This window comes from Cynocephalus volans, chromosome 13 (assembly GCF_027409185.1).
Source record: "Cynocephalus volans isolate mCynVol1 chromosome 13, mCynVol1.pri, whole genome shotgun sequence".
NCBI lineage: Eukaryota > Metazoa > Chordata > Mammalia > Dermoptera > Cynocephalidae > Cynocephalus > Cynocephalus volans.
The window spans coordinates 20,486,824-20,513,930 of record NC_084472.1 but is presented as its reverse complement, the minus strand read 5'-3'; the positions used below and the strand labels follow the sequence as shown (position 1 = coordinate 20,513,930).

At 39.8% G+C, this 27,107-nt stretch overlaps 1 protein-coding gene across 6 annotated transcripts in view; it reads left to right on the top strand.

The window, feature by feature from the left end:
• OSBPL1A (oxysterol binding protein like 1A) overlaps nt 1-27,107 on the top strand; it is a 203,308-nt gene that overhangs the window by 157,717 nt on the left and 18,484 nt on the right. For all 6 annotated transcript variants that reach the window (XM_063076423.1, XM_063076422.1, XM_063076424.1 and 3 more), the window contains one exon: nt 14,728-14,803. In XM_063076423.1, the coding sequence (XP_062932493.1) occupies nt 14,728-14,803 (76 nt within the window). The remainder of the gene's footprint in view (nt 1-14,727; nt 14,804-27,107) is intronic.

Sequence of the window (27,107 nt, the reverse complement as noted above, 5' to 3'; positions counted from 1 at the left end):
TAGGTGCAGAAGAGAAGCGTGAATGGAGAGCCAGACTTGACGTTCTCTCCCAAGGATGTATTTGATGAGAGGAGGTACTCTCAGGTCTGAAGACAGGAGCCTGTTTTAATACCATTTAATGATGTCAATAGAATGTTAAAGCACAGTAAAATTAAATTTGGGATTTATTAGTATATTTTCTTTCATTATTTCAATTAAATGAAAAATGTTATTTAGACAGAATTGGCCTAGCCCTTTCCCCCAAGTCATATGACATTAAAACAGAGAGTACCAATATACTATTAAATGACAAAGAAGAGAACTTTACCAAGTCAAGTCCCTCTGAAGTTGCTTCATTGTGCTTTAATCTCAATCTTTCTTTTTTTCTCTTTAATCACAATCTGTGTTTAAAGTATCTTTGTGTAATTTTCTCCAGCCCTCTAATCAGAAGTTCTCTGAAGGGATAACACACTAGTTTGAAAAATCTCCTCTGGTCTTACTGGCACATGATGTCAGGTGAGAACCACTGGCTACAGCATTCACCGTCCTGGTGCAGAGCCTTCCTCGGGGAGTAGCACAGGTGTGAGGAACCTTTCATTGTCTGCTTTTCTCTAGGGTGATAGAAGTTCATACCTATTGCTTTGTGAAAACCTTTATATAGTTATGAGCATTGTTCAGTAAATAGCCATTTTTCTAGATAATCTTTTGAAAGTGTAATTAGTAAAAGTAAATTATCCATCCAGAAAGTAGTACTAGTTTTAAACATTTAACAACTCAGGAAGATGAGACAGTTTTCCCTGAAATAATTAATAATGACAGTAACATCAGTATCCACTTTATGTTGAAAGTTTTCTATCTGCCACTGAGCTGAATGTTTTACATTACTGACCAAATCCTATATAAAAAAAAAAAAATTATATTTGACCACATAATATACGGGAGGTGTGTGTGTGTGTTTGAGTATACTTCAAAAAAGCTTGTGGAAAAATGGAGTTAAACGATAATATATATCTTTCCATGAACTTTTGGAAGCACCCTTGTATTATTGGAATAAAATTTTCATTGACTGTACCTACTCTTGCTAGATGTATTCAATTCCACTTTTTAAATGCTGGTTATATTAACTATTAAATTGAGTTTTATAAACCACAATGAATGAGATCCAAAGTTTTCTAAACACTGTTCATGCATTGTCTCATTGGAACCTCACCGTGGCCATATAAAATACTAGTGTTGTTATGTTCTAAGTAGAAACACTGAGCTAAGACTCTGGGATTAAATAATCCCAGTTCTACCACTCATTAGATTTGTGGCCATGGACAAGTTGTTTACTATGAGTGCTTAATTTATAGGATTATTTTGAGAATTAAAAGAGGTGATACACATTGATTAATTAACACAGGGTCTAAAATGGAGTAAATACTCACTAAATGTTAGTCATCAGTATTCAGATCTTGGTAGAATTTAAAGTCAGCTCAGGGATATTTAGATGTCACAGCAGTTGTGAAAGTGTTGCTTTTTAAAAAGCTCCTGAACTTTTGCTGTCTTCCCAGAAGCATACAGATAAAATGAGATAGAACTGGGATGAAGCTAAATAAAAATGTAGATTAGTAAGATTCCTGGAATCATGGGTAAGAGAAATGTTGGAGAGAGAGCTCCTCTTTCATGTAAAAAGGGAACAGGGCTACCTCACAGGCCCCCTCTGTGAAAGGCTTAGAGGGCATGAGAATCTTAAGGTCACAAGTGGTCCAGAAAGGGCAAGCAAAAAAGCACAGACCCCTTAAAGGGACCTACCTGCTTTATGTAGCCACATGGACTTTAGATAAACATATGTATTTTGGTCATTTAAAGAACTGGAACACTACATTAAAAAAGACAAACAAGGCCCCGCCCCAGCGCCCTGAACTGGCATCGCGCAGGTGAGCCCCCGGGTGCCACCAGCGGAACTGCAGCTCCACGCGGCTCCCTCACCTTGCCGCCTTGAACCCAGGCAGGTGCGGGAGCTCCAGGCCCTGCTCCTGTGCCCTGAAACAGCTCCACGCAGGGGAGCCTGTCGGAAGCGGCCAGCAGCAGCACCAGACAGTGGAACTGGGTGGCTCCACGGGGCTCCTTCACCCCGCTGCCTTGGACCCAGGAAGGGTGGGAGCTCCAGGCCCCACCCCCGTGCCCTGAACCAGCACCATGCAGGTGAGCCCACTGGGGGCAGCTGGCAGCCAGCGGAACCCTGTGGCTCCACGCAGCCCCTCATCTCGCTTCAGACCCTGGGGGAGCACCAGCCTATGGTTCCAACCCACCAAGTTTGGCCCAGCAGAACTCCATGCACTAGGAGCTCATTATACAACCACAGAGTCTAAAATGGGAACCAAGGTGGTTTAACATAACCACCACCACACCTGCTGTCAAGCAAAGACAATTCACCTCCCACGGTAGCAACCAAGGCCACTCCGCAGCCAACCTCAGTGTAATAGAAGAAGCAAACCTGCTACCAAATGACCCAGTGTCAGCAAAAAAAATACTAGAAGCACAAACAATCAAGAAGAAATGACACCACTGAAAGGATACAGTAATGCCCCAAAGTCAGACTGCATGGAACGGTGAATCCTTGAAATGTCTGAAAAAGAATTTCAAGCAATGATCTTAAGAAAACTTGAAGAAATAAAGGAAGACTAAATTAGAAAAAACATTCAGAATATGAAGGAGGAAATCTATAAAGAGATTAATTCCATAAAAAAGAGTGTGGTAGAACTAGAATTGAAAGACTCAAACAATGAAATAAACATGACTGAGAGCTTGAGCAACAGGGTAGAGCAAGCAGAAGAAAGAATTTTAGAGCTTGAAGATGGTCTTTTTGAAATAAGTCAGGCAGACAAAAAAAAGGAAAAAATAATTAAAAATAATGAGGAAGACCTATGAGAGAGAGCAGACAACCTCAAGCGCTCTAACATTCGAATTGTGGGTATTCCTGAAGGGCAGGAGAAAGGAAAAGGTATCGAAAACCTACTCAAGGAAATAGTAACAGAAAACTTCCCAGATGTAGGGCGAGATACAGACCCTCAGATCCAGGCAGCTCAAAGGTCCCCAAACAGATTCAGCCCTAAAAGATCCTCCCCAAGACATATTATAATTAAATTTACAAAGCTCAAAAACAAAGAATTCTACAAGCAGCAAGAGAAAAGCGTCAGGTCACTTATAGGGGACACCCTGTTAAACTAATAGCAGACTTCTCAACCGAAACCCTACAGGCCAGAAGAAAGTGGAACAATATATTTAAAATACTAAAAGAAAAAAACTGCCAGCCTAGAATTCTTTACCCAGCAAGGCTCTCCTTCAGAAACAGGGAGAAATGATTTATTTCCCAGATAGACAAAAGTTGTGGGAGTTCACCTCTACATGACCAGCCCTGAAAGAAATTCTCAAGTGAGTCATTCATCTGGAATCTGAATAATGGTGACCACCATCACAAATACACAAGCAAGAGCAAAACCCACTGTTAAAACAAAAATGCCAGCAAGAAAGAGAAAGAAGCTAAATCATTCCACCTTAAATTCCCAACTCACATTGAAGAAGAGAAATAAAAGGGGCAATAGTGTTCAAAAGATATTTAAACCACCTAAACAAGTAGCAATTAAATGACAGGAATTAAACAACACTTCTTGATAACTACTCTAAATGTGAATGGACTAAACTCCCCATTCAAAAGACACAGACTAACTGTATTAAAAAGCTAGACCCAACTATATGCTGTCTTCAAGAGACCCATCTCACCTATAATGACACTCATAGACTAAAAGTGAAGGGATGAAAAAGGATATACCATACAAATGGAAACCAAAAACGAGCAGGAGTAGCTATTCTTATATCAGACAAAATAGACTTTAAACCAAAAAACATTAAAAAAGACAAAGAAGGCCATTATATAATGATAAAGGGAACTATCCAGCTAGAAGACATAACAATCATAAACATGTATGCACCCAATTCTGGAGCACCCAGATATATTAAGCAAACACTCTTAGACTTAAAGAAAGAGATAGGACCTAATACATTACAAGTGGGTGATCTGAACAATCCTCTCTCAGTACGGGACAGGACTTCCAGGCAGCAAGTCAACAAAGAGACACAGGATTTAATCTACACCCTAGACCAACTGGACTTGGCAGATATATACAGAACATTTCACCCAACAGCTAAAGAATACACTTTCTTCTCATCAGCTCACATTCTCCAGGATAGACTACATATTAGGTCACAAATCTAGTCTCAGCAAATTTTTAAAAATTGAAATCATTCCAACAATCTTTTCAGATCACAATGGACTAAAATTGGAGATAAACAATAAGCAAAATGCTGGAAGATATACAAATACATGGAAAATAAATAATAGGCTCCTGAATGACCTATGGGTCCAAGAAGAAATTAAACAGGAAATCAAAAAATTTCTAGAAACTAATGAAAATAAAGATAGATCATAGCAAAACTTGTGGGATACTGCAAAAGCGGTACTAAGAGGCAAATTTATTGCAGTAAATGCTTATATTAAAAAAATGGAAAGACTTCAAATAAACAACCTAGCACTATGCCTCAAAGAACTTGAAAAACAACAATTCAAACCTAAAGGCAGTAGCCAGAAAGAAATAATTAAGATCAGAGCAGAACTAAATGAAATAGAGATCCGAAAAACAATAGAAAAAGTCAACAAAACTAAAAGTTGGTTTTTCGAGAAGTTAAACAAAATAGATGCACCATTAGCTAGATTAACAAAAAAAGGAGAGAGAAGACCCAAAAAACAAAAATCAGAAATGAAAAGGGAGACATTACAACTGACACCACAGAAATACAAAGAATCATTAGAGACTATTATAAACAACTGTATGACAACAAATTTGAAAATCTGGAAGATATGGACAAGTTTCTAGACAAAAATTACCAAGACTGAACCAAGAAGAGATAGAAAACCTGAACAGAGTGATAACAAGCAAGGAGATTGAAGCGGTAATTAGCAATCTTCCAACAAAAAACAGTCCGGGACCAGATGGCTTTACAGCTGAATTCTATCAAACTTTTAAAGAGGAGTTAATACCAATTCTCATGAAACTGTTCCAGACAATTCAAACAGATGCTACTCTCCCCAACTCATTCTATGAGGCCAACATAACTCTGATACCAAAACCAGATAAAGACACGACAAAAAAAGAAAATTACAAGCCAGTATCTTTGATGAACCTAGATGCTAAAATCCTCAACAAAATATTAGCAGTTAGAATACAGCAACATATTTAAAAAATTATACACTGTGATCAAGTGGGATTCATCCCAGGGATGCAAGGATGGTTCAACATACGAAAGTCAATAAATGTGATACATCAGATCAACAAGCTCAAGGACAAAGACCATATCATCTCAATAGATGCTGAAAAAGCATTTGACAGATTTCAACACTCCTTCATGATAAAGACTCTCAACAAATTAGATATAGAAGGAAAATATCTAAACACAATAAAAGCCATTTATGACAAGCCCACCACCAGTATTATTCTGAATGGGGAAAAATTGAAGGCCTTCCCTTAAGGACAGGAACAAGACAAGGATGCCCACTCTCATCACTTCTAGTCAACATAGTACTGGAGATAGAGCAATCAGGCAATAGAGAGAAATAAAGGGAATCCAGATTGGAAAAGATGAAGTCAAACTTTCCCTATTTGCAGATGACATGATACTATATATAGAAAAACCTAAAGACTCTATCAAAAAACTCCTACAGCTGGTTAATAACTTCAGTAACATTGCAGGATACAAAATAAATGCCCCCAAATCAGTAGCATTTATATACTCAAATAATGAATTAACAGAGAAATTAAGAAAGTAAGCCTATTTACAATTGTCACCAAAAAAATACGATATCTAGGGATCAACTTAACCAAGGAGGTAAAAGACCTCTACAGTGAGAATTACAAACCACTTCTAAAAGAAATTAAAGAAGACACAAAAAGATGGAAAGATATTCCATGCTCTTGGATGGAAGAATTAACATTGTGAAAATGTCTATACTACCCAAAGTGATCTACAGATTCAATGCAATCCCCATCAAAATTCCAATGACATTCTTCACAGAAATGGAGAAAACAATCGTACCTTTCATATGGAAAAACAAAAAACCCCAAACAGCCAAAGCAATCCTGAGCAAAAAAGACAAAGCCAGAGGCATAACTCTGCCTGACTTCAAATTATACTACAAAGCTGTTGTAACCAAAACAGCATGGTACTGGTATAAAAATAGACATTCAGACCAGTGGAGTAGAATTGAGAACCCAGAAATCACTCCTCTGGCTTATAGCCATCTGATATTCGACAAAGGCAACAATAATGTACATTGGAGAAAAGATTGCCTCTTCAACAAGTGGTGCTGGGAAAATTGGATATTGAAATACAGAAGAATAAACTAGATATGCATCTCTTACCACACACTAAAATCAACTCAAAGTGGATTAAAGACCTAGGTAAAAGACCCAAAACTGTAAAATTACTGAGGGAAAATATAGGTGAAACACTTCAGCAGTTAGGTCTGGGCACAGGCTTTATGAACATGAGTCCGAAAGCACAAGCAGTAAAAGAAAAAATAAACAAATGGGACTATGTCAAACTAAAAAGTTTCTCTACAGCAAAAGAAACAATCAACAGAGTGAAAAGACAACCTATGGAGTGGGAGAAAATTTTTACCAAGTATACATTTGACAAGAGACTAATATCCAGAATATATATAGAACTCAAGCAATTATACAGTAAAAAAAAAAAAAAAAAAAAAAAGACTCAATTAAAAAATGGGCAAAGGAGCTGAATAGACAATTTTCAAAGGAAGATGTGGAATATACTATAAAGCATATGTACTTCATAGGGCCTGGTTTTCCAAAGCCTTGCAGTTTCAAATATTGACCTTGCAAGGACAGGAAATTCTCCTCAGGCTGTAAGTCTCTGGTGTAAGATATAGATTTGTGGCACAGCAGGTTGCTGGCTCACAGACAGACTAGTTACTGATTGTTATGTAAAGATATTGAGAAATTGCTGTTAAAAAGGAATGTTTGCTAAGATCAAACTGTTGATAGGACCACTTAATTGCCTTACTGGAATGTCATCTGGCTTGTTTCACTGAAAGTTACCAGCCTATATTGTTAAACTATAACCCCACCTTTGTTCTCTTCCTGTAACTTCCTGGTCTGAAAAATAAATGCAGGAAGAGAATCCCAATTCAGCGTTAATTTCTCAAATGGAAGGGTTGGCTCTTGCTTGAGCATTCCCAGGGAGATTGACTACTTCAGCGCCTCTCACTGCTCAGAAGAGATGGGCTTTGAGTAATCCTTTGCATCTCCATCACCCAGGAGAAGTGGGGTGACAAATCTGTTGGAGGCGAAGCAACACAAAGCAATAGGAAGACATACAAATGGCCAACAGATACATGAAAAAATGCTCAACATCACTAGTCATCAGGGAAATGCAAATTAAAACCACATTGAGATACCACCTCACTCCAGTTAGACTGGCTATAATCAAAAAGACAGTGAATAACAAATGCTGGCGAGGATGTGGAGAGAAGGGAACGCTACTGCACTGTTGGTGGGACTGTAAATTAGTCCAACCACTTTGGAAAACAATTTGGAGGTTTCTCAAACAACTACAGATAGATCTTCCATTGATCCAGCAATCCCTCTTATGGGTATATATCCAGAGGGATGGAAATCATCATGTCAAAGAGTTACCTGCACTCCCATATTTATTGCAGCTCTGTTTACAATAGCCAAGATATGGAACCAACCTAAATGTCTCTCAGTGGATGACTGGATAAGGAAACTGTGGTATATATACACTATGGAATACTACTCTGCCATAAAAAAGAATGAAATACTCCCATTTGCAACAGCATGGATGAACCTGGAGAAACTTATGTTGAGTGAAACAAGCAAAGCACAGAGGGATAAATACCACATGTTCTTACTCATATGTGGGAGATAAGAGAGAAAGAGGAAGGCAGGAAAGAAAGACCACAGTAGTGCCGTGATCCAACAGAGGGAGGGAACATTCCTAGGGCTACAAATTGGAGTGGAGGGGAGAGGGGGAAGGGGAAGGAGGTTGGGGGATAATTGGAAGGGGACAAAGGGTACAAAAGTAATTTCTGGTAATGGATGTGCCCCCCAGTATGAATCTGGCCCTCACATCATTGATAGGAGGGGTGACAATCAGCTTTGTATCTCATGAATATTTGTAATAAATAAATTTTTAAAAAAAATTTTTTAATTAACAAAAAAATTGAAAAATAAAACAAAACCCCTCTAGTGTGGGAGAAGCCTTAACCAAGATACAAAACACAAAAGCTATCAAAAAAAAAAAAAAAAAAAAAGACCTGTTTGTCTGTAAAAGTTTTTTTAAAACTTGCAAATAATGCTATTTGCAATTTAGGTTTCAAAAGAGTAATATCTGTCATGTACAAAAAATTTTTACCAATTGACAGAAAAAAGGTCCAGTGGTATAAATGGTATAAATAGGCAGTTTACAGATTTGTAAATTCAAGTGTTTGTTGAACACATGAAAAGATGTTCTAACTCGCTAGTGGTCAAGGAAGAGCAAAACAAATGACTGTGCAGCATCACTCCAGCAGTCAGACTGTCAGAACGTAAAAACACAGGAACACCTGTTGACACCAGTTGCTAGTCGTAGGGATGTGGGAAAAGAGTGCCCTCCTGGACTGTGGATGAAATAGGAAATTGTTAAAACCTGCTCAGAAAGCAATCTACCAACATCTTATGGAAATGTAAAATATACACTTTTGGACCCAGCAGTCTTACCCCTGCTACTCTACCCCATAGAAATGAAAACATCGGATTTAAATAAGAACATAATGTATTAGGAGGTTTTTGTTCCATTGTTTGTTTTGGCAGAAAAATGAAAATGCCTTTCATGGAGAATGGCAAAATGTATTTTGGTATATAGTCTTCTTGTGGAATATCGTGCATTCACTAAAAGAATTAGTGTACCATTTGACTTGAACAGATTTCTGTGAATTATTGAATGGGAAAAGCAAACCATAGAGAAGTGTGTATAATTAATACTCCAGTTTGGAATATGAAAGTCAGAAGTCCTATGTCAAAACCAAGACAACATATACAGCAAAAACAATCTTCTCAAATATACACCAAATGGTAGTAAACATAATTAAAAGGAGGAAACAATATGTGGTTATTTTTCAATTACAAAATAGTACATCACATAACAAAACAATCCACAGAGAAGGAACAAGCTAGTCACTATGTGCTATGTGCACACGAGCGTGCTCTTTATGTGACTATTTGGGAATATGTAGAAAAGTAAAGAAAAATAGGTATCAGCTTTTCAACATGTATTATAGGGTGGCACAGTGCTGGTGGGGATGGGGGGGCGGGGTGGCCAGAAAAAACAAAAGGGGGAGAAGACTACAGTAAAAATAAAACCAGCATGCATGATTTGCTACATGCATGTGTATGTCTGTGTGTGCCTAAAGATATGAGAAGGAAGGAAAGGAACTTCTCTATCTATGTCCTTGGCATGTTATTTACTGAAAAAGCAATGTGACCTGTAGGATAATATCGCAAAAAATATATATACTCATATACTCGTATGTGCGTGTTTGCGCAAAGAGGCATGGCAAGGAGCACGCATGCTGTTGATGTAGGCATGGGGGCGCAGTAGTGACTAGCTTGTTCCTTCTCTGTGGATTGTTTTGGTATGTGATGTACTGTTTTGTAACTGAAAAATAACCACATATTGTTTCCCCCTTTTAATTATGTTTACTACCATTTGGTGTATATTTGAGAAGATTGTTTTTGTTGTATATGTTGTCTTGGTTTTGACATAGGACTTGAATTCCTTACCAAACTTTGTGAATGAAGAGATTTACCTTTTTCCAGGAGTGATGATTAATAGAACTATGAAGTGGTTTTATCTTGGCCATAGGGAAAATACTGAAAGGTAGCTGTTTATTCATTTCACATGTAGATTGTGATGACAATGTGTGTTGTCTTCCCAGGTAGGTAAATTTTGTTTGACGAGTTGTACTATAAACAGGCTCTCAAGACTGATGTTAGACTTGGGAGAAGATATCTGCAGTGCAGATGGTGAATGCACTTTTATAATATACAAAGAGCTCTTACATATTGAGAAGATAATTTAGTGGGCAGATGATATCACCAGTGACTACAAATGTTTTTAACAAACAATCTAGAAAATTATTTAAAACTGATGTATAGGTTAGAAAATTTCCAAGACACTCTAATTGTCCTGGGCATTTTTCTTAGCACAAATTGCTGCCCAAATGATGCAAATAGTATAGCTGCATAGCCTTGACTTGGAAGAGTTGCCCCAGGTTGTGCAGCTGGGCAGTACAAGAGGTACCCTGCAGCGCTGGGTCCATCCTCCGTGAAGAAGCCCCACCCAAGTGCACCGGAACTTCAGTGTATACATGCCCATACTCAAGACCCAGAAGAGCTCACGTGTGTCTCATGAAAAGTAGGAGGAGACCCCAAAACCACGAAACACCTGGCAGCCAGTTTCAGCCAAAGCGTGATTTTGCCTGCCTCTGTTTTGCCATCTTTTTCTCCTTTTCAAAGGGTCCCTGTGACCTAGTGACCCATGGAGCAGGAATGCAGTGGGCCTGGCTTCCCGCAGGTGGATGAAGCGATCTGTGCAGTTGATGTGAATTTGCGAAGCTCTGTCAAGCGGAGGCTTTCCTGTAGTCTCTGTCACCCAAATACCATTTAAAGAGTGGGGGGATAGTGGCACAGTGTTTTTTCAGAATAAGGAAGATTCAAGCACAGCATTTGTTAGTCACACTTGGTAAGTTAATTTGCTTTAGTTCAGGGTCTGTCTGCAACAGTGTGCAGCACGGAACCGACAGTGGGCCAAGCAGGCCATTTGCATCTCATGGATAGAACCACTGTGAGGAGGCTCTTTGTCTAAAACCCAGTGATTGTGTTATGTAGATAGCCATAATGTCATCTGTGTGGTTGCAGATAGAACCAGGATGTATCACTGTCAGACCCTGGTACAGGGTGTTTTCTCTCTGTGTGAAGAGAAAAAGGAAGCATAGAATCTGGATAATGACCCTCAGATAAACTCCATGGGAAGAGAATAACTCATCTGTGCTCTCAGCCCCAAAATTCTATCACTGCTCCCGTCTGTTCTTATTGCTGCCTGGAGTAATACCGCCATTCAATATTATTAGGGAATTCTCTCTCTCTATTTTTTTCCTGGTGGAGGGAGTGACAATTTTTAAAATAAAAGCATATCCCTTTCAATACAAATTATTATTTTTTAAAAAAAATTTAATTTACCTAATCTTTAAAAAAAATGTATTCTATTTCCTCTTGTTTAGATAACATTACAGAAGATTTAGCATTTTCTTGATGATTAGGCTGTGGCCTATTTTCTGTCTGCCCTTGACTCCTGTAACTGAGCAGTTTGCTGCCCCTCCCCACAGTCTTCAAACAGATGCAGTCCTTCTGTTTTCAGAAGTAATCACAGGTCCATTCTGTCCGGTATAGTAGCCACTAGCCACATGAGCCTTTGGAGCACTTGAAATCTGGCTAGTGTGTCTAAGAAACTGAATTTTTACTTTAATTTTAATTAATGTAAGTTAAATTGTGAAATGAAGCAGCATATTAATCACAACTTTATGTTGGTAAGACTAGATTTCATGTTAACTTTTGAAAATTTAGTAGCTAATCGAGATGTGTGTTAAGTATAAAACACTGGATTTTTAAAGACGGTTTGCAAAAAAAGAGTAAAAATATCTCAATAATTTTTTTACATTGGTTACCTGTTGGAATGCTAATATTTTAGATATAGTGGATTAAATAAAATACATTTAGTTTATCTTGTTTCTTTTTACTTTGTTAATGTGCCTACTACAAAATTTGAAATTCTACTTGTATGTGACACTCTTATGGTGTTTCTCTGGCGGGGTTTCTCAGCCTGGCATTGATGTGTGGGGCTGGATAACTCTGTTGTGGGCTGTCTTGTTGCCCTGGGATGTTCAGCAGCAGCCCTGGCCTAGCTGGTCTAGACCAGTGTCCTGCCCAGTACGGGAGCACCCTTCTGAGCCCTGATGGTTGGAATCCTCCACCTTCTGTGTGAAACCTTTCCTCAGGAAGAATCTCTCATCTCCCATTTTTAGAATTAATTGTAAGACATATATTTATATTACCCATCCTAACATAAACTTTTGCCAATAGTACTAGTCCTCCTCTGTTGAGTAGCACAGGATAAACCACATTTTTATGAAAGATAGTGTCTGCTAACAGGCCTTATAAATCCGACAGTTGGCTCAACAAATACTTAAATTCCTACTCTGTGTTAGGCATGGTCCTAGGCAGCAGGGCTTCGGCAGTAGAGAAAGCAGGGGTTTTCGTGGAATTTACATACTGCGGTGGGGGTGGGGGGAGCATGGTTACCAAATAAGCAAGAGATTATACCTTAAGTCACATGTTGATCACTGCTGTGGAGAAACAGGCAGGTAGAGGTGCATAGTGGGTGGGGGAGAGGGTGCTGGTGGAGCCGGGGTTCTGGGATGTTACTACTCCTGCCATCCCAGGCCCCAGATGCTCTAAGACCTCCAGTTTTTCTTGTCTCTTCTGGGCTACACATTTCCTTCACCATTGCTTGTGAGAAATGTTTTTCAGACACCTCTGCCTAGCCTCTGATAAGTCCTCCTGAGTGGGGGTGTTAAGGTTCCTTTTAACAGTGGCACCTGGATCTGAATCCCAGCTGGAGTCACCCTTGGGCTCACTCTGGCTCACGTCCTCTGCTTTGGCAGTATGAGATTGCACCTGTCTTTCTGGCAGCCTCAGTCAAGCTATCGACTTAGATCATGGTCAGCAACCCCGATGTCATTTACTAAACCATGACTTCTGCATGGTATGCATGTCCTGGAGGCCATTTTATTGCACACAGTGTGGTCTCAGAGTTTGTGCTTGGCTCTGCGTGTCCTACACAAGAAAACAATGTGCGCTCAGGGATAGCTGTTTACCTTTTGAAATACCTTTCACCTTTGCTTTCTGGTTATGTTCAGAATAGATCATTAATATTGCAGAATTCTGGCCTCCTCATAAATAATTATTGCATTTTCATGAAACACCACAAAAAGTTAAGTGGCTAAAAATGAGTGTGAAGTATTTTTGTGTGGGACTCTTGGCTGGCAGTCCTGTGTGCAGTTTTTGAACGGAGAATAATTACAAAGCTCAGAGGTCTCTCTTTTTCTACCTCCAAGATATTTTTGCTTTTCTTGTCTTTCTGCTATTCTTGCCTTTAATCAGAATGGTATACATTTTTAATTGGAATGGTATACATCTGTACATTTAATGTAAGCATTTATTGGAGGGAATTACGGCCCTTATTTGGGTTCACAGCTTCTTAGGTATGTTGCATTTTTGATTGACTCTTTCATAGACAGGAGATGTTTATATACATCTCTAAGACTATCATACATGCCAGTGGTGGATAGTGGCAGGGATGCTTATCTCTGGTATCCATTGTTCATGTCACAGAGGCTGATAGTCATGACAGTGGGGAATGTGATTTAAATACCATCTGTAGCCACTTATCCAACAGAGTGGTTAGATGACAGATCTGCCAGATGAGCAGTGTGTGTTCCTAAAAAAGAAAGCTGGAAGAATTTTACCATGGAGGGTTTTTTAATAATATAATTTATTTAAACTTTAAATTTTATTAACTTCTGTAATTCAAGTTAATTAGTTTAGAGTTTCCTTAGAAGATACATTTTTATTGTTTTGATATTTTCTTTAATATTTTAGTTACATGAATAAATTTCAGAAGGCAACTGGAAAACCAGCATCCCTGCCATACCTAAGATAACTGTGAGAAGAATGAATTGCTATAGCAGTGTCTTAGAAAGTTGGTCTGGGCACCTCCTGGTCCTACCCCCAGTGGTGCTGCCATTCTGATCCATGGAAAGCGAGTCAACCCCCTGCCTGCTGGTTTGCCCTCAGGATGCTTGGACTCTGACGTGCTGTGACAAGCCATCCTCCCGTGGCTACTTCCAATGTCTACGAATCTCCCTGCAGAGGCTTTGAAGATGCTCTTTCCATAGAGGTTAATTTGTAATGGGTTTTCCAGTGTATCCAGAGTTGCTAGGTCTTGTTCAGTGTAGGTGTCCTTGGGCAAGCACTAATAATGTATGGTGCAGGGCCTAGATTTTACTTTGGCTTTTATGTGGCTCCTTTTTTTTTCTTTTTTTTTTTTTTTTTTTTGCATTTTTCCATTTAATTGCTTAATAAACTTTTAGCTGGGCCCTATTTAGTTATTTGATTTGCATTATTTAGCAGCTGGAGCCTGTTAGTTTATTAAGTGTCACAATATGGTAGGGGTGCTTTGCACCAGCAGCAGGGTCAGCTGTGGCAGCATGTAGAAGGGTGGTGTATCTCTGAGGTGGTCCAAGCAGCTCGGCCCCAAGGCCCAGGGAGGACTAGGAGAATTCAGATCGGAACACCACCAAAGACAGAGGACCAGTTGATTTGCCATGAAACTTTTCAGAAGCCAAAATAGGAGTGAACAGGTTCAAACCCAGATTGACCCTGTTTTGCCTTGTCTATGACGATGCACATTTTTAAAGTGTCTCTATACGTGTGTGCCTGTGGCTGTCATGTTAATGACAATAGTTTTTCCTTCCCAATAGCATTAAAATAGACTCTTTTTCTTTTCTTTTTTCAGAACAAGCTTGCCCTCTCCTATGTTTTCCAGAAATGACTTCAGTATCTGGAGCATCCTCAGAAAATGTATTGGAATGGTAAATTGGCTCAGTTTTATCAAAAAGCATTAAGCAGATATGTGTTTAACTGCATCATATCCTTTAGAAGGGAATCTTAAAGTTTGCATAAAAGGGGTGCACCACAATGTTTATGGAAACCTGTGAGCATCAAAAATTGTGAAAAGTCTTAGATTAGGTTCTCCTGACAGAATCTGAACCACTCTGTATGCTGTTTAATATTACTTTAATGTGACTTTTCATTGTAAGAAAATAGGGGGAAAAAACACTCTTTTCCTGTTGTTACACCACATTTGTATTTCCCTGTAAACTTACCCAGAAATTCTCTCAAAAAGAACAGACTCCTCTACAGTGTAGAATATAATTTCATTTACACTTCTGGGCACACTTTGTGCTTCAAATGTGTAAGCGTGATATATTAAATATTTGGAATATGTCTCTGCTTAGTTATCTGTGCAGGTGGATCTGATTTTGGGGGAGAGGGCAGCATTTCTTGTTATGTAAATCCGCGGATTCTTTTTGAGGTAGTGATCACACTGCCACCTGACATCAGTCAGACTGGAATTCTAATTTCTCTTAACTCTTCCTAGCATGACCTTTAACCACCAAGAATGGTAAAAACTTAAAACACGTGAGTCCCGAGGTACCAAAGAACCTGCCTAGATATTACCTTTTTAAATTTTGTAGTGTGGTGTGCAGCTGGGAGTGCTCCCAGAACTTGCCCTGCTCTGAGAAATGTGGTCGTCTTCTAAACATTTCGTGCTGATGCTTGCAGTCCTTTCAGCTGCTCATGTGCCACTTTGGCATTTTTCTAATGTTCTGTTCGCTGAGTGGGGTAATGTAATCCAAGACTTCCTAAATATAATTTCCAAGGATCTAATCCCAGAAACATTCATTTAAAACAGATGTTTTCTGAACTTTGTTTTTTGTAGCCTGATAATGTGGGATTTAATCCTAGCTCTGCCACTTCCTGTCTGTGAGACACTGGGCAAGTCGCTGTGCCTACCTGAGTAGCGTTTCCTCCTGTGTAAAATTAGAATGATAATTTGTACCTGAGAGATGTATTGAGGGATTAATAAGATGACTTCTGTAAAGTGTCTAGGATACTTTCATGTTTAGCATAGTACTCAATAAATAGTAGTTCTTATTATCTGTAGTTAATTATAGCTGAGAATCAGGAGACTTGGCTTTAGTCCTGTCTCACTTATATTAGAATTCAATAGGACAAAGCAGATGTGTAGAGACAAATGTATATATTCTTAAATAAGATCATAATTACACATTTTAGTCTCTTTAGAACTGAGACTTCCAAGACAAAAAATTAATATTTTTTTATATTCTGCAGATCAGTATTTTTCAAAACCTTAGAAAATGTATTTACCTTTGTGATCCAGTATGCAAATATGTGTAGAATACATGAAAAAGTGGAAAAATAGAATTTAAAAGATGATACAAATCTTTCCATGAACTTTTTGAAGTATTCTTGTATATATGTGTATGCTTAAAATTAAAACTACTTTTGCAAAAGAATACTCATTACTACAAATGATATTTTCTTTTATATTGCATTAATGTTGATTCCAACTCATTAAACTGATTTCACAACTTGCTAATGATCCAGACGCTCAGTTTGAGAAACACTGTTTTAAGTTACTGTGGAATCGGTACCACATCTGTCTTAAGGCTATTTGGTCAGAGGAGTTTGTATGAAAATTTCAGATGTAATTTTAGACTTTTTTTTTTTTTTTTTTTTTTTTTGCCTTTTTTGTGACCGGTACTCAGCCAGTGAGTGCACCGGCCATTCCTATATAGGATCCGAACCCATGGCAGGAGCGTCGCTGCGCTCCCAGCGCTGCACTCTCCCGAGTGCGCCACGGGCTTGGCCCTAATTTTAGACTTTTTGACCATTATGCAAAATATGGTTTTCTGTATTTCTCTTTCCTGAGTCTGTCTCCTGCCATCTCCTGTTTCACTGAGTGTCAGCTGTATAGTGGTGGTGTCATGAGTTTGTTCATGCAGGGGACCAACAATCTGTCTAGTTTAAGTCTAAAGCAAGCATTCTGTCGAAATTGAGATGGGAAATAGTGTTATGGTGGATCATACCTGTCTTACTTTGAAAGATACTGTTTTTCTCTAGAATGTGGTTTTATTTTTATTTTTAGGTATAGAACTACTTGTGCGAGTAAGCGCTTATGCTGAACCATGAATAAAATAAAGCAAATAAGAGCAGAGCCATTTCGGTTGAAAGGACTTTATCTGTAGAACTTACTGGTTAAAAGCATAGAGAGACAGCTGCAGGGGAAATAGTATCTTTGGAAACTGCTCTCTGCTGAAGTCTATGAGAGACTGACATTCTGGAAGGAAATTTACTAATGTGGATCGGAAGGAAATCACCTGGCATTTGCAAGTATTGTTCTTTGAGTATTATCTGTTGTAGAATCCTCTCTCTTAGGCAGCAGAAACATATCATCAAAAGGTATAGCCCTGGGCAACAATACAGGTTAAAAATAGAGTATCTCGAGAGAGATGCAAATATTATCACGATAGTAAAAATTTTAATTTTGGTATCAGCCCCCTTCAATATCTGCCTGTTCCCATCCCCCAAAAGAAAATAGGTCAAAACTTAGAAAACAGTAGTATCTATAGTATTAATGCACTTAACTAAAACTGAAGACATTTTTTAAAAGATCTTCCACTGCATGTTCATGATTCTATTACAGTTAATCCAAATATTTTACTTTGGTTCCTTTTTGTGGGGTAAATCTCAGTTCCGGAAGCCATGTACACATACCCTGCAGCTATTGCATCTCCTCCCTTAGCTTCATCTACCCCATTTCTTAATTTGAAGATAAGAGGTCATAAGGGTAGCAGAGGGAATTTGATGTTGAGCTGCGGCTGTTGGCGCTGTCTCTGTGGGCCTGAGTGGCATGCCCAGCCAGAGTGGGGCGTGCGCATCCACAGGTGGCAGCCTTCCAGTTCCACACGGACTCGACCCTGTCCCGACTTTTCCTGAAACAACTAATGTCTCTGAATATAGTTTTGTGGTGTAGTGTCATTATTCAGAATATAGGGCTTTTACAAGCACATGCTAGGTGCTTTTCTGCCAGGTGTGGTCTAGGTCTGACTGTCTAATTGGGAAGGAAGGCAGAGCAGCTTCCTCGGGCATTAGTCGTCCTGGGCCCTGGGGCTGCGACCCCTTCTCCCACCGGGTTCATCTGCCCATCGCTGCACTTCTACGTACCAGCACGGTGGCTTTCCTTTCTCTAAACAGCAGAACATATAAAGACTTGGCTTTCCAAAACCAATGATATCCTGCTTTTGTTCTCTCAATCTGTGTTGGACAGGATTACGTTACCAAAATGTGGAATTATACTACATGAAATGAATACTTTACATAACTGGAATTCAATCCTAAGTCTCTTTGTGGTTCAATTCTTTACCAAACAAATAAACTCCCAGCTCTTCAGAGCTGACGCTGACGCTGCTTAATCCTTGGGAGCCTTTGTTCCTTATTTCCTTACTCCCTTACTCCCATTGTCCTTTAGGTGAAGGACTCTAATCCCACAGCCATGTTGTCTTGTGTTTTCCCTGTTTTCTTCCTCTTCTCTTCCGTCCCTTGGCTCTAAAGCCTTTCTCAGCAGGGCTTGCCCAGAGATTAGGTTGTGGGTGTTCATGTTTAGTGACTTTGGAAACCAGCACCAGGAACTAGCACAAAATTTGAGTAGGTCCTTGTGCTCAGCACCAACCCTGTGCTGTCCAGATGTCTTGGCGTAACAGAATCTTAGTGCTGGGTTACTGTAAGAGATGACAAAGTCTGGTATATTATGAATACTGAGGTGTTTTTTTTTTTTATTGAATCATAATTGATTATACATATTTTTGGGATACAGTGTTGACATATATTGATCAAATCAATATTATTAGTATGTATATTATTATAAATTATTCTTTACGCCCCTTGTCCAGTCTCTCCAAATCCCCCTGTCCATCTCCCCTCCCACCGCTGATAGCCCTAGATTTCTTCTCTCCCTCTGAAAGAGTAATGGTTACTCTGTTGATTTGTTGCCTAGATGATCTGTCCAATGCTGAAAGGTGTGTTCAGGTCCCCCAATATTATCACAGAGCAGATGCTTCTTCTGTCACTCTGGAATAGGCTTTGTGGAGAGAGAGACATCCTATTCTTTTCTTTGGTCTCTACTGGTGACTCTCCTTGTGTCAATGCACTCCAGTGGCTGGCAGACCATCTGCATGGTGGTTGTGATGTCTAGCCACTTTTGTGGTAGCCGTGGTTACTGTTGTGGCTGTAGTGGGCCACCCACATGGAAGTGATGTTTTTGGCATGCTCCTTGGCTCTGGTGGTGTACCTGGTTGTGGGCAGGGGGTCCAGTACCCGCTCCATTCCTCAGGTCCCCTGGTGGGCCCCAAGGCACTGGTGGTGTGCCTGGGCTGGAACTAATTTTTTGTCCTTTGCATCTTTCTAAAACAGGGGAACTTCCTGTGGGAACCAGCACTTGAGCTGTGTTGTTGATCTAAATTGCTGCTTTGCTGCTGTTTCCCTAGGGAAGCCTTTTTTTGTGCAGCTCAGGGTTTAATGGCTGACCTTATAGGTACTTCCGTCTCCTGGGTTGTGTAGAAACTCTGATCTGGGCCTGAGTTTTTTCATCAAACTGCACCCTGTGCAATTCTGCATTCCTGACCAGTCTCCTCTGAGTGGTCCTGTGCTGATTGGGTGGTGGATCAGCTGTCCTTGCTGTGTCCCAGTGTTCTCCTAGTGGGCCCATCTCCCCCATCGCCCATGCTCCATACACTTCCCATGGGATGGGCCCTGCACCAGTCCCTTACGATGACTCACCGGCCTCTGAATGGCTCCCTTTTTTCAGTTGTTCTGGCTCCTTGCTCCTGGCGTGGGTCCTCGGAAACCCTATTAGTGGTCTTGCTGTCCTGGGGGCCACCAAGGCCCTCTTCTCCCCTGCCGCCTCCAAGCAACTTCATCCGAAGGGCACAGCTGTGGCTTCTGCTGGCTCCTGCTCCAAGCACTCAGCAGCTCCAGCATTAAAGCGGCTGCAGCCCGAAACACTCCAAGCGGTTTTTTCTTTCTCTCATCGAGGTTTCTCCCCCTTCACGAACTCCATAGGTCTCTCCTCCTTTTCCCCTGAGCTCCTACAGCCCCGGCTTCACTGTTGTTACATTTTTATAGTTGTAAATTGGTTGGTTTGTGGGAGAGGGTGACTCTGGGGACTGTCTATTTTGCCATCTTGACCAGAACTCCCCTGAATACTGAGTTTTTAAAGTGAAAGTGTTGTACGACTCTTTTAAAGGTATCCAGCAGAATCCAGATATGATAGAGATTTGATTGCCACCATCATTCTGTTGAATAAAAACATAAGCAAGATGTTCTTTAATAGTTGAAAAGCTGATAGTTCCATTTTTCCTTTAACTCATATTTTCTATTATCCTAACAATATTTTTTTTAATCTCTGAAGGTCTTTTATTAATTACCCTATTATACTACACTAGCACAAAAATACATATAAAAATTTTAAATTTATATCTTATGACCATAAGACTTTAGTAATAAATGTTTCTATGCATCAAATTATTTTTATAAGTATTAGTATATGAGTAATCAAAATTACAAATATAAAATTCATGAAAATATTAACATAAAAGATAAAATGTTAGTAGTGAAAGAAATCTCAATTGGGATTAGATAACTGAGTAGGAATATTACTTGCTTCTGTAATGAGATAGGATTTCCAGTAACAGTTATGTTCTTATTTTTTAATAGATGCAAGGATCAAGAAACCTTGCTCTCATTAATAGACAGATGGGAGTAGGAGTTTTGTGGATTTTTCTAACGTCTAATAATCTCATCCAGTTCTTTGATCCTTTCCCAACTATTTACTAAAAATCAGATTATATTATCAAAAAAAATTTTTTTATGATCTGTAACCTGATAATTCAATTAGGACTTCCTTCAGTTTTATTAGAAATAAAATTTGGAAAACCCTAACTTGTGAAAAGTTTTGTTATCTTTTATTGAAGTCATGGCTTTCTTGGTCTCTAGGAACGTACCAGAGAAGCTTTAGCAGTGCTGTCAAAATCTCAAGTCGTGTAACTTTCCTTCCACTCAGTTGTACCTTACAATATTTCAGAGGGGTTAAGAAAATGGAAATATTTTTCACTGAAGTACACCTTTGCCAATATAATAATTTTTTATGAAATGCTTTTATCACACCATAAACTTTAAAATATTTCCATCAAATCTGCAGATTTAGCTCATGCCCTTGGTGCAGAATGTCTGCCATGTAACCAGTGGGCCAGACCTCACGCCTAGATATAGCCCCAGGTCACAGTGACTATCAGAAGGGGTATGATGTTATTTTTGGATTCAGATAAACATGTTAGTTTATGTCACTATGGCAGCTGTCTCATTTTTCAATTGTAACTCTAAGACAGATACAGAGCTAGATAAAATTAGATAAGATTAGTACCTGGTATGTTGTTAATGCTGACTTGAGAGATGGGGGGCAGAGCAGCAAGGTGGTTGAGCAAAATTTGGCATCTATACACCTCCCTCTCAGTGATCTAAAATCAGAATATCCCAACACAGAGAGAAATGGCCAGAAGACCCTGTTTCTGATGTCGTGTCTTTCCCTTAACCGAAACCGAGAAATGAGGAGCCCTAATTTGAATAAATGGTGCTTGAGTAAAAGGGACTTCACTGGTCCAGTACAGTGTTTCTGAATCTCCCTTTGTTTGATGCTCTGGAGGTTTATACACTTCCAGGTAAGAATACCATGCTGTGATTCAGGATGGTGGGAGGTTGACCTTTCTTTCTTCTTCTTTTTTTGAAGTAGCAGAAAGGCAGCTGTGAAGTGGAGTGGGCACAGAGGAGCAGCATGGCCCCCTGAGTGCATGCAGTCTTGGGCCCGTCAGTTTTTAGGAAAGAGTACGTGTGGATGTCGAGCTGCTGGAAGTGGATTCCCTGAAAGCTATGAATGCCACATGAAAACTGTGACCTGTTGCAAGCTGCCAGCTTCCTTTGTCCTTCCACATTCCCATCTATGGTTGTCCAGCCTTTGGTTAAATGTCTCCAGCAAGAGGGTTCGCACCACCTCCCGACTCTGAAAATATTCAGCTCCTAGACGGGGGGGGGAGTAGGGACGGAATGTCTTTGTTATCTTTTCCTCCGAGTGTTTCCTGACGTTAACACACACGCGCACACGCACACCCCTACCTTGCAGTATCTTAACGTGACTGCTCTGGGTGGAATCAGTGGTATTCAGGTGGCAGGAACCTCTCACGCAGTGATAAACTAATAGATGCTAGAAAGCTCGTGGAGAGGGACAGAACTGAGTAGCACAAGATGGGAAAAAGACATTTGACCCTCTGAGGCCCTTGAATGTGAAAAGGATGAATTTCTATAGCCTTGGTAGCTGGGGGAGGGGGAGGTGTCATGGAAGGAAGATCCATGCTTCATCTTGTGGAAGGCACAGCCAAGACTGCTGCCAGCACCTGACTGTCAGTGAAGAGCCCAGAAGCCCACCGAGTGCGTGGGTCACACACCTGGTGAGCACCCCACCCGCAGGCTGTGGCCTGGGCAGCAGAGCAGGCAGACGGCCTAACACCTGAGTTGAGTTTCTCTTGATAACCAAGATCTTAAGTCTTTGCCCAGTTGGACATTACAATGGTAGACTTTATAAAATATTTTCCATTTCAGTTGAGCTCAGACTTGACCTTGCTTTCAAGTGAAACAGCAGCCTTCTCTCCTTTTTTTCTTCTGTTTGTCAGCTGATGAGTAATTAAAATTAGGAGTTTCTTCAGTATCATCATTGGTTGTTATTAATTTGCTTGGACAAATTTAAACTTTGCTTTTAGCTGGGTCACAAGGTAGAATTGCGAGGCATAAATACGTAATTGTTCCAGCTGACTCAAGCTCTCAGTGATAAGAGTATTCTAACTAATGTTTCTTCCTGAAGCTTGACATTCATAATGTGTGTGGTTGCTTTTCCTGTTACTGGAATATACACACATACTGGTTAGTTGTATGCAATAGCTAGTGAATGCAACACCAGACTTCATTGGATTGGAAATAAAAATGGTGCGTTTTTGGTTTTTAAGAGGTCTAAAAGGGAAGGAAATAAAATAGACTTTGTGTCACAGAGTTTTTCATTATCTGTCTAGGGAACTATAGATTTTAACAATTAAAATGATTGTAAGATTATTTTAAAATAATGGCAGATGATAGAAGCAATAAAATTGCCAGTCTGCTGCTGCACTTTATGTCCCTCTAGGTGGCAGGGACTGTGTTTGTGGCAGTCTGCATTTATGTACGCGCATTCTCTCAATTCTCTCTCTCTTTCCCTGCCATCCCCTCTCCGTTATTTGGCCCAAATGTGTGTCTTTCCATTTCCTCGAAGGCTTGCATTCTGAGTTCACTAAAAGAAATAGAAAGGTGTTTACATTATTGTGGGTTACAAAATTTTATTCAAACAACTTTTTAGGATTTCAGGAGCTTTTCAAATGATTAAAAAACAAATCTGCCCATTGAATTGATGATAGACCCGGTTCTTCGTGCCTTGGTCTCCAGAGTTTACTCCACACGTGTCATTTACTTCTTACTCATGTAAGGCCTGGCCAGCTGGCGTTGGGCAGCCTGTGGCTCGTAGACACTTTCCTGTCTCATTCTGCTGCATTGTGTGTTTTCCCATGGAGATATATGTGAAGAGATGGCAGCACACCACAGCGTTTACCTTAGAGTCCAAAGACGAAGTCCCTAGGCCAGGATTCCTGAGAAACACAGCAAAGCCCTTTGATGGGAGCACTCCTGTCCCGTCTGATGCTCTGTAATTAGAGAAGGGCTACAATACTAAAATGACACCCCCAGTATATCTCTTATTTCCACAGTGAGTGTTTTGTAGTCCTTATAGGGTTTTTCAGAAAAAAAGAAAAACCCAGAATCAAACCTGTAGGTAAAGTTCTTTATTCCTTTAATGAATAGATCTTTCACATTCATTTAAGATAAATCTGTTGTACACAACAAAGTGAAGTGTAGAAACAGGAAGAGAGCTGAGCTGGACATGGCACAGTTTGTATCACATGCTGGTCAAGGGACCGCTGTCACCCAGCTCTGGTCGCCACTGTAGTAAACCCCTGCTGTTTTGGTGCTGGGATCCCTCCTGGCCGAGGCTCCAGGAGGAACACTTGTCATTGTCCTCATGCCTCACCTTTTAAGCTCAGAGCCCATAAGCCATGCTGCTGTCGAGTAGCTTCTCCACAGCCTGGCTGCCCAAAGGACCGCGTGGAGTGTCCCAGCCTCTGATGCATCCTTGCTTCACACGACCTTAGAAGACTTGGAGATCTCGTATGCATTATTCATACTAAAGCTACTAGCTAACATTTATTGCTCACTTAACATATGCCTGGCACTATCCTAAGTGTTTTATAGGAGTCAATTCATCTAATCTTTACAAGCCCTAAGAGGTATGTAATGAAATCGTTCCCACCTTGGGGAGGAGAGGTTAGGGACTTGCTCGGGGCCACACAAGCAAGAAGTAGTAGAATTAGGATTTGAACACAGGGAGTTTGATCTCAGGGTCTGTTTTTGTTTTGTATTGTTTTTCAGTTATGGTAAAATACACAACATCAAAATGACCCCCTTCACCATTTTGGAGTATACAGTTCAGTGGCGTCAGGTACATTCAGATTGTTGTCTACCCTCACTGCCGTGCACCCGCAGCCTTGTTTCCACCTTGCAGAACTGCAGCTCTGCATCCATCCAACGCTAACTGCCCCTTCCCCTCCCTCAGACCCTGGCAGCCACCACTCGACTTTGCGTTCAGAGCCGTTTCTTTACCACAACACTGCACTGTCTGGAATTTAGGAGTGGACTAATCTGAATGCATTTGTTGCTTCTCTTTTTCCACCCTACTGCTTAATCTGTGATCTTCTCTTGTCCGTTTGGTGATTAGCGTAAATGTAAATGTGTATATTGTGAAGTAGGCCGGCTTCTGTAGTTTGAGGTTGTTAGCTTTTCCCTGTCCTTTCCTTTTGCCCATCTGCAGTTGTGAGGTTTTAAAATTACATCTCTTATTTTACACCTGAGTAGAAGCACAATATGTCCATCTTTGGAAATTTGGAAATTACAGAAAAGCATAAAGAAGATAATTAAGTTTCCCTGTATTGCCAGCTCATAGAGATAACCACCATCAACATTTTGGTGCTAAGATCTTCTAGCATTTGTTTCTAAATTTATAAAAACATATTTAACAAAACTGTAATATCTTTAAACATGTTTTTAACCTCTTTTTTTCAGGTTTGAAAGTGAATATTTAAAATGAGAAAAAAATTACAACTAATTTTGGAGTGTAAATAATTGATGAATACCACAAACAACTTAAATCCAAAATAATGACAAATTTTTATTAACTGCTCAACATTCTTCTAAAATACTGTTTTTCTTACCTACTTTTGGCTGTACACTCTTATCACATAACATTGACTGCATGAGATTCTCTATAGCAGGATTAGGTAATTTGATCTTTCCTTAAATATGATTGATCAAAATTCATTTTTGAAAATTTCTATTTTTTATTTTGTTTTAAAATTTTTTATTATACATATTTGTGGGGTATAAAGTTGATTCAGTATTTGTGTACAATGTGTGATTGGCAAATCAGGATAGTTAGCTTATTCATCATTACAATATGTAACCATCCTTTGTGCCTTTTAACCAGTTTCTCATTAACCCTCCTTCTCTCCTTCCCCTCCCCGCTTTCCCTTCTAATAACCACAGTTCTCTTCTCTCCTAAGAGTTCAAAGTATTATTGTGATTGTTGTTTCTCTCTCTCTCTCTCTTTATTGATTGATTATGAATTTAGCTCCCATTTATGAGTGAGGACATGTGGTATTTTTCTTCTGCACCTGGGTTGTTTCACTTAGCATAGTTTTCTCCAGCTGCATTTGTGTTGCTGCAAATGGCAGAATTTCATTCTTTTTTATGGCTGAGTAGTATTCCATTGTGTTTATATCCCACATTTTCCTTATCCAGTCATCCATTGATGGACATTTAGATTGGTTCCAACTCTGGGCTGTTGTTAATACAGCTGCCATAAACATGGGAGTGCAGGTATCCCTTCGACATGATGACTTCCATTCCTCTGGGTGTGTACCCAGCAGTGGGATTGCTGGATCATATGGCATTTCTATCTGTGGTTGTTTAAGGAACCTCCATACTGTTCTCCATAATGGTTGCACTATTTTACAGTCCTACCAACAGTGTAGGAAGGTTCCTCTTTCTCCATATCCTCACCAGCATTTGTTATTCTGTCTTTTTGACAATAGCCAGTCTAATTGGGGTGAGGTGATATCTCAGAGTGGTTTTGATTTGCATTTCCCTGATGACTGGTGATGTTGAGCTTTTTTTCATATACCTGTTGGCCATTTGTATGTCTGCCTTTGAAAAGTGTCTAATCAGCTCCTTTGCCCATTTTTTAATTGGATTATATGGTTTTTTACTGTAAAGTTATTTGAGCTCCTTGTATATTCTTTATACCCAGAATATAAATTTTTATTTTTTAAAGGACTTTTTTTTTTAACAGCAGTTTTAGGTTCACAGCAAAGTTGAGAGTTCCTATATCCCCCCTTCCCCCACAGATGCACAGCCTTCGCCATTTTCAGCAGCCCTGGTGGGAGTGCAGCTACACTGGTTAGACTGATGCACCTACATTGATCCCTTCCTCCCCTGTCCCCCTGGGCAACCGCTGATCTTTTCACTGTCTTCATAGATTTGCCTTTCCCAGAATGTCATATGGCTGGAATCATACAGTAGGTGGCCTTTTCAGACTGGCTTCTTTCACTCAGCAATATGCATTTAAGTATCCTTCATGTCTTTTCATGGCTTGATAGTTCGTTTCTTTTTAGTGCTGAATAATATTCCAAAAGTAAACTTTTTTTGCTCAGCATTTTACCATGTTAACTATTATACATCATTACACAAGACTGTTTTATCCCCAAAGAGCTTGTAGTCCAGTCAAGGAGACTGGGTAGGCCCCTGCACTGTGATAAATGCATGACAGGGAATGTACTCGGGGAAAGGGGGCACATAGGGACATTTGGGTCAGGGGGCATGTGCCACGTACCCCTCTCTCCTTGAGGTGGTGAGGATGTGTGTGGAGTATAAGATATTGCCCCTCTTTTCAGGAATTGTATTACTGTGTGGTAGGCAGATAAGCTGGCTAGTACCCGTGACATAACAGCAAGTAATAGAACCTAATATGTGATCAAAGGCTAAGTTGTAAGCAGTAGATTCTGGAACCGCAGG